Source organism: Drosophila serrata, unplaced genomic scaffold (assembly GCF_035046125.1).
Source record: "Drosophila serrata isolate PLE 108 unplaced genomic scaffold, ASM3504612v1 contig_276, whole genome shotgun sequence".
Classification (NCBI taxonomy): Eukaryota; Metazoa; Arthropoda; class Insecta; order Diptera; family Drosophilidae; genus Drosophila; species Drosophila serrata.
Window position 1 is genome coordinate 5,088,481 of NW_028257174.1, and position 10,467 is coordinate 5,098,947.

Below are 10,467 nucleotides of genomic sequence, written 5' to 3' on the forward strand. Positions count from 1 at the left end.
TTAGCATTTTTGAAGAAAGAAGCTATTTCAAATGGTAACATATATAAAGCATCATAACTTTGTGTATATATTTTGTGCTTGTTTTAAGATACGTGTTTATAATAACAAAAACAAAAATAAGTTACAATCTGCTAAATAAATATACAAAGTGCTAGATTGCTGCTAAACAAAAAGTAAAATAAAAATGTATTAGTTTTAAGATACATGTTTATAATAAAACAAAAAACAAAAATAAGCTACAATCTGCTAAATAAATATACAAATTGCTATATTGTTGCTTAAACAGCAAGTGAAATAAAAATGTAGTAATAATTGTGGTTGATGTACATTTTTTCTTTTGTATTCTGAAGGACAAAGCTATTTCAAATGGTAACATAGAAAAAGCATCTTAACTCCGTAAAAACATTTTGTACTTGTTTTAAGATACGTATTTATATTAAACAAAACCAAACATATGTACAAATTGCTAGATTGTTGCTTACACTGAAACTGAAATAAAAATGTAGTAGTTTTAGAAGTAATTGTAGTTCATTTACTTTTTTTCTTTGGCATTTTGAAGAACAAAGCTATTTCAAATGGTAACATAGATAAAGCATCTTAACTCCATAAATACATTTTGTACTTGTTTTAAGATACGTATTTATAATAAACAAAAGCACATGTAACATAAATAATGTATTTATATGGATTATAAAGTAAATCGTTGATGTCATGGATGCAATTACTTCTAAAACTTGCTGGATGAGTAGTAAAATGAGCAATTTTTAGAGCTGTTAGCTTTGCTAATTTCAAATATGCTAGATCTAGCCTGAAATAAGCTAAGCAGGCTATTTTCATAACATTCATAACTCTTCCATATTGAAATATGCTAGATCTAGCTTGTAATAAGGTAAGCTGGTTTTTTTTATGGCTATAAGCTTTCCCATTTGCAAAAATGCTAGATCTAGCCAGAAATAAGCTAAGCTGGCTATTTTTATGGCTAAGGCTGAAGTATGCCAGATCAAGCTTGAAAAATACCGAACGGGCAACAGTGTTGTTATGACAAGCGTTAACAGAAATAGTGCTCATTAACAGAAAAGTGTTGGTAAATTCACGTTTTTAAGAGATCATACTGTAAGTTGTTCAGAGCATACAAAGCTCTCTTGGTAGTGACGGCAGAAACATCGATGTGCGAAAAATCATCGATGATTTAGAAATAACATCGATGCATCGATGTTTTCATCGGTGTTTTGCGCTCTCTAGTGCCAGTCCGCCAGTGACACTTTTTTTTGCACACACAATAACAACTACCACAACAAAATAACCTCTTAATTCTATTTGTTGTTTTCGTTGTGGCCGCCGTGAAATTCGCAAACTGTGTGTGTGTCCGAGCGGGTGTCCGTGTGTGGCTGTGTTTTGGTATCCAGTGAGTTCATCAAAAAAAATAAGAGCAAACCAATGAAATGTGTGTTATATGTTGGAAAATATTATATTTGGGTCAAATCTTTTAGTGTCCGAGTGTCCGTGACTGTGTCAGTGTGTGTGGTTTTTCCTTAATTTCCTCTTTGTTTTTACTTTCGTCTTAATATTTGTTGTTGTTTTTCTCTTTGCCTCGCCACGCTGCTGCTACTGCTGGTGCTGCTTGTGCCGCTGTTGTTGTTCTTGCTGCACGCGCTTCTTCTGCCGGCGCAACTAATTCGATTTATTTATAAATGCAAAAATTTCTACAAGCGTTTAAAATATTTCTGTTCCTAAACTAAAATGCAAGGAAATTAAATGAACAAGCCTGTGTGTGTGTGTGAGTGACCTTCGTGCAATCACTTTCAATTAGAACGAACGGACAGCGAGCAAGGCAAAGGGCAGGAGGAAAAGAGCAGAGTCAGGTCCTGCGATAATGCAATCAGATCGCCCGAGTGTGGGTGTGTGTGTGTGCCAGTAGTCCGTGTGCGTGTGCGCATTTAATTCAATTGTTGCACTTTTACAGTTTGAAAGCAATTAACAAGCAGGCCAATTTGCAGGAAGGCAGGCAAGAAAGGAGCGACAGTGGAAGCGGCCACTGGAAGAGGAAAACAGTGGAAATCATCACCAGTCTCTAGTCAACAAAGCAGACCAAATGAGCACGCACTTTGCGACTAACAAGCAGCACAAACTAAGCCAAAAATAAAGATAAAGATAAGCGGCAAAAGGAGGTGGAGAAGGAGCGCCAAAGGAGAGGAGGAGAGCAACACTCACACTCACTCGTGCACTGAGAAAAAAAGAATAGAGATAAATAACCGGCAGCAGGATGCGGGTCGTGGCCATGGTCAGCGGCGGCAAGGATAGCTGCTACAACATGATGCAGTGCGTCGCCGAGGGTCACGAGATCGTCGCCCTGGCCAATCTGCATCCCAAGGACAGAGGTGCGTTCGGGAAGCTTTAATTTCAACACACTTTTTAATGTTTTTATATATTTAAATTTATGGGAAAGAAAAGGCTTCTACCTGACTCCAAATCCTATAGATTTTCTTTAAGAAATTATACCAAAGACCTTTAATTATTATTTAGATAACTTCATATTGATGTGAATTATAACTTTTATTAATTTTATTACAATCCAATGTACCTTTTCCATTTAGAGTAAGGCTAAAGTCGACAGAGTTGTTATTACCTAATTTTCTTTTATTATTGGCCCAAGCTCCTGTGTTTGCTTTAGCATTTACCGCTGTTTTTGATCTCCGGCCGCTGTACTTGCTCCCATTTTTGTACTCTAACACTTGCAGACGAGCTGGATAGCTTCATGTACCAGACGGTTGGCCACATGGGCATCGAGATTCTGGCCAGCGCCATGGGACTGCCGCTGTATCGGCGCGAGACCAAGGGCAAGAGCACCCAGACCGGCAAGCAGTACGTGCCCACCGACGATGACGAGGTCGAGGATCTATATAGTCTGCTGGAGACATGCAAGGTGATTGATTGTTGATTGCTGTTGTTGCAGACCCACATTTTCCATTTTCCATTTCCCAATCATCCAATCCCGTTCCCTGCAATGTCAGATTAAAGCGACTGATTAGAAAACTGTTGTGAAAATTCCCTCAACCTTCTCTCGCTAAGGGGATACCCTTTCAAATTTTGTAATTATCACTTACTTTGGGTATCATTTAATCATCATGGCTACTTTAAACAATAATTCGATCTAGGCAGACAGTATTCTTTTACCGCCATTGTTACCCAGTCAGTTGAGCTTTTGTTTATTTATTTATTGAATTTCTTTTTATGTGGAAAAAGGCTAACGCTAGAACGCTAGAAATATAATTATAGTTGGTATAATACAGTAAACAAAATGGAAAGATTATTAAAGCTTAGACATTTTCCACAATTTCTTTGATATTTGTTTGTGGATATTTGAATGCTTTGCGAATAACAAAAAAGTCAGACAAATAAGTATTTGAAATTCTATAAATAGCATACAGTATTTGTTTTGCTTTCTTTTTTCTTACTTTTTTATTGAAATAATCCTATAATTATGTTTTTGCTTGAAATATCTCCTAAAGTCTATCAATGCTGTTTAAATTAATAATTTAATATATACGAGGGAACTTGTTAACCCTTAAAGAGTGTAAAGGGCATAAATCAGAGCTCTTGTTTACTTGTCCCTCGTCTTGTTGTGCCATGTCCTTGGCCAAGTCCCTGATCCGGTAACTGCAGCGGAGATTGCCACCGGTTTATAATTGGTTGGCACATCCACAATCCGAGCTGTAATCTTATCGCGATGCCCGACGAGCTCCTCGCTGCCGCCGTGCACGTGAACCGTCCGTTCAGTTTCGTTCAAGTAAAATAAATAAAGAAAAGCCAAAAAACAATAACTATAATCGCACAAATTGTTTATTTACCCTTTGATAATAATACACCAAGAAATCGAATCGATTTGAAGGAGAATGAAGAGACTTTAATGCTAAATGGTGATTACAGTTTTGCAGGCGCCTAGTAATTACACTTTTGCATGAAGATATATATAAAACTGTATATATTTATATATTTATTTACCCTTGTGGAGGGTATTTTGATATCAGAGCAAAGCTTGGACCCTGTTATCTAATGGATTTATCCATCAAAATGCAAATACATATCTTATATTTATACCCTAGCAGGGTATTATACTTTTTTTTAAATTTTTTTCAAAAATAGGAAAGGGGTTACATCGTTAAAATTTTCAAAAATTGAGAAAAAAATTTAATTTTTTTAAATTTTAAATTGAGTATGCAGTTTTGGTAACCTTTTAAAAACTAACATAGGACAGCTTTCAGAACTGAAATTAATGGGTTTTTGGCTTAGTTATGATTATTTTAAACTTTGATTTGTCGAAAAAATGTCCATTGATTTAAAATAAAGCATATAAAGGTTAATATTTAAAAGTTAGTTCTGTACGATTTCCCATACGATCTTATAATTTAATTATAAGCTTTGACTTCCCCAAGTTAGTTTCCTTTCTTGATAAAGGTTTAATGAATAATTTTATTTATACCCACATATAAAATTTTGCTTACCAAAGCAAAGCATTTATTATGGCTAGAAAGTTACTGTCAGGTCTTGATAATATTTTATTTTAATTAAACCATTTATCTATAAACTTTTTGATGATCTTGTGGCCTAGTTTCTGTAGTTAATAACTATGAACCCCTAACAGAGACTATTTTTAGACTAATACAACACTTACCTAAACATTAATAGTAATATAAAGAAGCTCAAACCAGATCGTAAAACTAGACAGTAAACAAATATATCTAATTTTTTATTGTCTTTTGTTTATTGAAAGTAAAGCATTTCTTCTCGGAAAAGTATTAGAGCTTTGCTCTGACACCAATCAAATTACAGACTGTCTTCTGTTTCAGAAATTTTCCATTAATTATGACTAATAAATGATATAATTGATTTATCAACAGCACGAACTACAGGTGGAGGCGGTGGCCGTTGGCGCCATCCTATCGGATTACCAGCGCGTTCGCGTGGAGAATGTATGCAGCCGCCTGAACCTGATATCCCTGGCCTATCTATGGAGGAGAGATCAGACTGAATTGCTGCAGGAGATGATTGACTGTCAGGTGCATGCCATCATAATCAAGGTATGTTGACCACCTTGAAGTGAGAGTTATATAATAATCACCTGCTGCTGCTGCTGCTGCTGCTGTCGAGTCTGTCTGGTCTAAATTTAGTCCAGGTAAACACGCCTTTGTTCGTTCAGCTGAAAGAAAAACTCAACTGCCTTCTGTCCTATTTGTAAAATAAAATAATTTACAAAATAATCAAAGAATTGTGAGCTGTGTTTGTCCAGCAATTTGAGGCTTCCCATTTTTTATTGAACCTTGATTAGCAGCATTGTATAATTTATTCTTGGGAAAAATAGAGCCAGTGCGTTGAGCGTGGCCTTTCTTATTTTATTTATTTATTTAGTAGAGCAGTGATTTCAGAGATCTATAATAGACAATAAGTAAAAATCTGTTATTCTTTTGTATACAATTCTAATATTTCATCTTTTCTAGGTGGCTGCCCTGGGCCTAGTGCCGGATAGACACCTGGGCAAGTCGTTGCGCGAGATGCAGCCGCATCTGCTCAAGATGCGTGACAAGTATGGCCTGAATGTTTGCGGCGAGGGCGGCGAGTATGAGACCTTCACTTTGGACTGCCCGCTCTTCCGCCAGCGCATCGCTGTCGAGGATATTCAGACCATCATTAGCAGTGCCGATCCCATTTGCCCCGTGGGATACATCAACTTTACCAAACTAACGCTGCAGCCAAAGGAAGCGGCCAGCGGTGCAGCCAGTGTCGTTGTCGGCGGCAGTGGCGGTGGCGGTGGTGGTGGTGGCGGCGAGGTGGTCTTTGTAAAGCGTTCGCTTGACTACATCAGCGACCTTAATGAGTCCACGTATAGTGACCTCAGTGATCCGGATTTCAGTGAAACGGAACTGGAGCTGATCGAGAAGGAGACGCGACTTCGTGAATCGCTCAGCCAAAGTGAGCTTATATCGCGCAGCAACTCCTTTGGCCGCCATTTGGCTGCCGCCGCCACCACCGCCTCCTCCTCGCCCATACCCATTGTCACGAAGAGCGCCAGCGTCGACGAGCCCACAGCGGCGGCGGCGCCGCCAGTGCTAGGAGCACCCACCAGTTCCACATCCGCCTGTGCATCGATGTTGCTGACCGCCACCGATGGTGGTTCAAGCAGTCTGGCCAGTTCGCATAGTCAAGGCGTTGGCGGCCATGGAGCCCATCATGGACTGGGCAGCAGCACCGCCGCCGTTTGCGGCTCGCTGTCGCTGGCCATCTCCTCGCTTGGGCTAAGCGCCAATACCTGCTGTCAACCGGGCATCGGAACGGGAGGAGGAACAGGAGCCACACAGCCGCCCAGTCCGCTGACGTACGAGCGGGAATTCCGTCCATTGGCCAACGTGGCTAAAGCGGCCATCAATGCCAAGGGCTGGATGTGGCTGGCTGGCATACAGGGTATCCAAAAATGAGTCTCTAAAGCATACCAAATAAATATACTAATCCCTGGCCAAGAGCAAAGCAAGGTTGTCACTAGTCTTCACTTCTTAAGGCCACAAGTTTGTTTGTTTGTTAATTTATTTAATTAATTTTAGTATTTTTCTTTTACAAAAACCAGTGACAACCCCGTTGATGAGCAATCCTTCTAATCTCTTGTCTAACTCCTCGACAGGTAGCGGCACTGAGGGCATGGAGCACGGCATGCAGCTGGCCCTGGACACGCTGCGCGATCTCTGCCACTCGAAGGGCTATGAACTTCAGGATTTGTGCTACATCACCCTCTATGTTCGCTCCATTGCCGAATATCCTGCACTGAATCGCATCTACTTGCGCTCCTTCGACTTTCACAATCCACCGACTCGTGTTTGTGTTGAGTGCCCTTTGCCCGATGGCTGTCATGTGGTGATGGAGGCCATTGCCTACCGCCAGCCCGTGGCGGGTACGATATCCAGTGCCGAGGAGCGTGATCGTGAGGGTGAGGAGACGGCAGCGGCTTTGCTAAATGGACGCCGCAACACGATGCATGTTCAGGGCATATCCCACTGGGCACCGGCCAATATCGGTCCCTACAGCCAGTCCACCAGGGTGAGAAATATATAAAGAATTAGATATTAGTTGGCAAAATGAAGTATAAAATCCCTTTTCAGATTGGCGACATTACCTACATCTCTGGCCAGATTGCCTTGGTGCCCGGCAGCATGACCATCATCGAGGGCGGCATTCGACCTCAGTGCAAGCTAACCCTGCGCCACATCAGTCGCATTGCCAAGGCCATGAATGCCCATGGCCAGCTCAGGGATGTGGTCCATGGCATCTGCTTTGTTACCCATCCTGCCTTTATTGGGGAGGCGCGTCGGCAGTGGGAACGCCGAACGACCAATGCCATTATGGACTATATCGTGTTGCCGGCTCTACCTCGGGAAGCTCTCGTGGAGTGGCAGGTGTGGGCGCACACCCACAACGATCGCTTCGACTGTAAGACAGAAAGGAGTTTTAATGGAATTTATGGGAATATCAATTAATTTCCTTGCTTGACAGATGAGGAGACTGGCTGCTCGGTGGGTGACTATACCATTGCGATACGACGACGTTGGAACTATGAGAACAATTGTGCTGCCATCGTTTGCTATGTGTCCACCGGCCTAGCCTCGTCCACCACTCAGCTGACGCAGCTAAGCGACGATATCTTGGGCAACCACTGCCGTCTGGCGCAGTCTGTAAGCGCCGAGCATATGGACGAGATACTCACTTATGTGGTAAATCGTCTGCTCAAGGATTATCCGCTGGCCAAGAAGCACCAACAGCAGCATCACCAGGTGACAGAGGAAACTACTGCCCCTGGAGAAACCTGTGCTGGCGGGGATCAACAGCAGCAGCAGCAACAGCAGCCACTGCCGGCCATACACCTGAAGCTTTTCTATCAGGTGAATGCCGCTCCGGCCACGGATCTGCTGCTCCAGGCGCTGAATGATTTTCGAATCAAATGCCAGGATACGGCAGCGATTGTCTATACGGTGCTGCCCGCCTGCAGTTTGCACAACTTCAGTACGTTCCTGTCCATATGCGGGGTGAGGCACGAGTAGGAGGAGGAGCATCAGGATTACACAAACAATTTGCTGCCAGCGCACCAAGCAAAAATCTGATTATTATATATACATATATATACAACAAACAGTTCTATATATGTATATATATTGCAGGGAAAGAAGAGTAATCTTTGGATAAGTTCCAGTTCGCCTTTAAAGCTTTTTTTTTTAATTGTAAAATTCAATAAGCACAAAGATTCCTTTCTTGATATATATTTATTATTATTAATTAGTATCTATTAGCAAAGTGTAATTGTTTTTCTATTTACAAAATGGAACAATTAAGCCAAAATTTATAATGAAATTAGTCTAACAACATGTCCTGGATATTATCCATAGATTATTTTAACACTCTGCCTACGATTTTCGTTTGAAAAACAATTATTACAATGTATAAAAGCTATAGCTATACACATATACACATATATATTTTGTTAACTAGCAAAGAGATGCTGCAGAGCATCCTGCCTATGCATTAGCACACTTTGTGTCGCAGTTTCGGACCAAAAATCAACTCAACACACACACACACAGCAAAAGATCTATGTACGCAACTCAAGTGTTTCAGCATAAACTATGAAAACTACAACTAAAACTAAACAATTTATATATATATATAAATATCCGTGTGTATATATAAAAACGAGGAAAGCAAAAACCAATTTTTTGTGTGCACTCTATTGCCCAAAACTGTAACTATATACTCTTATACAAAACTATTAACTATTAATCGTTTTTCGATGTGCTTTTTCTTTATGCTCCAACTTTTTTATATCTATATATATACCATATATATATGTATATGTAAATCTCAGCGATTATTGTTCAACTTATTTCACACACAAGAAACAAAAATCGACACATTTTGAGCTTTAAAAAAAATTAAATAAATTATTGTGAAATATAGGGAAACCCGAATAAGTAGGGATGCCACAGAAATTGCTGCCAGAATTCCAGGATTCACTCTGGAAATTGCATTTGAAGGGATTTTCAAGCAATAGCGATTTCTGTTTGCAAACCCCTCTTAAAATTCAACCGAAAGCGACCTTAGTTTTTATCGCCCCTTTTTTTAGATATTGAAATTACCGAATAGCGAGATTATTAAAGTTGTGTGTCACAACAACAACACTGTCCATAGTTTTTCCTGCACAAAACACACACCCCACACACAGACTTTGTTTAAATTCTCCAAAGGATACTTTTTTAATGTAAAGTATAAATAGAGTAAAGCTAACAACAAATATCGACGGGACGCTGAGCGGAGGAGCGATACAAAAACAAGATTATTACATGCTATTATGTATTGTTATGAAACAAAAAAATTAATATATATATATTGATATTGATATTGATTGAGTGTCATTATAAAAGTCGAGAAAACCAAAGAAAAATCAGCTACGTGTACGTTTTCTTATTTTTGGGTGGATGAGAGCTAAGAACACGTAGCTCTTCTGCTAGAAAGTACTATATATATATGCTTTATTTATAGCACAAATAAATCTTATCGGGGCTCGAGAACTCTGATTTATGGAAATATGCAAGTGTTTGTTATCATTTCTATACCCTTGCAGGGTATTATCATTTTAGTTAAAAGCTTGCAAAATAGTGAAGGAGTCATTTCCGACCCCATAAATCATATATGTTCTTGATCAGCATCAACAGGCGAATCTTTCTAGCTATCTTCGGGAGAAAATTAAAATTTTTCAAAAAAATTTCAATTTTTGTTCAAAAAAAGGAAAGAGTGCATCGTTAAAATTGTCAAAATTTGAAAAAGTTTTGAATTTTAAACTGAGTATGCAGATTTATTAACCTTATAAAAACTAGCATAGGACAGCTTTCCGAACTAAAATTAATGCATTTTTGGCTTAGTTATGATATTTGAAAAGCTTTGATTTACCCCAAAAAATTACCATATAAAAATATCCATTTAATATACCTCGATTACACATATTTTAGGTTTTCTTGATGGTATACGAATTAAATAATTTGTAATAATTTAAATATTAAATCTTATAGCTACTGAAAGTGTATACAAACTTTGGCTTTTCGAATAAGTTAATTTTTTGTTTTTGTTAAGATCTGGAAAATGCTCGATGCGCCGAGAATATTCGATTAAGGCTTAAAAAAAAAATAACATAATCTATTTATATTCTTTGAATTAAATTAAATATGAATCATCTATGATTTTTTGGTAATTGTCATTAAGGGGTAATTAATAATTACTTTCTCTGTATAATTTCTAAATAGTTTTCCAATTTTTAGCTTAATTTAATCAGGTCAGGCAATACTACGATATATAGATACTTTTATAAATTTTATACTAAGAAAGATATTAATGATTTAAATGAATTTCTACAAATATTTTTTAAAATAACTTACAATG

The 10,467-nt window shown here is 38.7% G+C and overlaps 1 protein-coding gene across 6 annotated transcripts; it reads left to right on the forward strand.

The window, feature by feature from the left end:
* Window positions 1-1,108: 1,108 nt before the first annotated feature.
* LOC110179611 (diphthine--ammonia ligase) lies at window positions 1,109-9,475 on the forward strand. 6 transcript variants are annotated; one of them, XM_020947211.2, is made up of 8 exons: window positions 1,109-1,405; window positions 1,998-2,378; window positions 2,739-2,923; window positions 4,899-5,078; window positions 5,496-6,456; window positions 6,671-7,083; window positions 7,146-7,473; window positions 7,537-9,475. In XM_020947211.2, the coding sequence occupies exons 2-8, from the start codon at window positions 2,264-2,266 to the stop codon at window positions 8,079-8,081; spliced, it is 2,727 nt and encodes a 908-aa protein (XP_020802870.2). In that variant the 5' UTR covers window positions 1,109-1,405; window positions 1,998-2,263; the 3' UTR covers window positions 8,082-9,475. The 6 variants fall into 6 exon arrangements, with proteins under 6 accessions (XP_020802870.2, XP_086691805.1, XP_086691802.1 ...); XM_086835676.1 differs by having other exon boundaries at window positions 1,215-1,405; window positions 1,964-2,378; XM_086835677.1 differs by having other exon boundaries at window positions 1,216-1,444.
* The last annotated feature ends 992 nt before the right edge of the window (window positions 9,476-10,467 follow it).

What these genes read in the sequence shown, in the direction of transcription:
- LOC110179611 (XM_020947211.2), top strand. Translation starts at nt 2,264, where the DNA reads ATGCGGGTCGTGGCCATGGTCAGCGGCGGCAAGGATAGCTGCTACAAC. An exon ending in TGCATGCCATCATAATCAAG is followed by an intron (nt 5,079 to 5,495) that starts GTATGTTGACCA and finishes CATCTTTTCTAG; the next exon opens with GTGGCTGCCCTGGGCCTAGT. An exon ending in GTGGCTGGCTGGCATACAGG is followed by an intron (nt 6,457 to 6,670) that starts GTATCCAAAAAT and finishes ACTCCTCGACAG; the next exon opens with GTAGCGGCACTGAGGGCATG.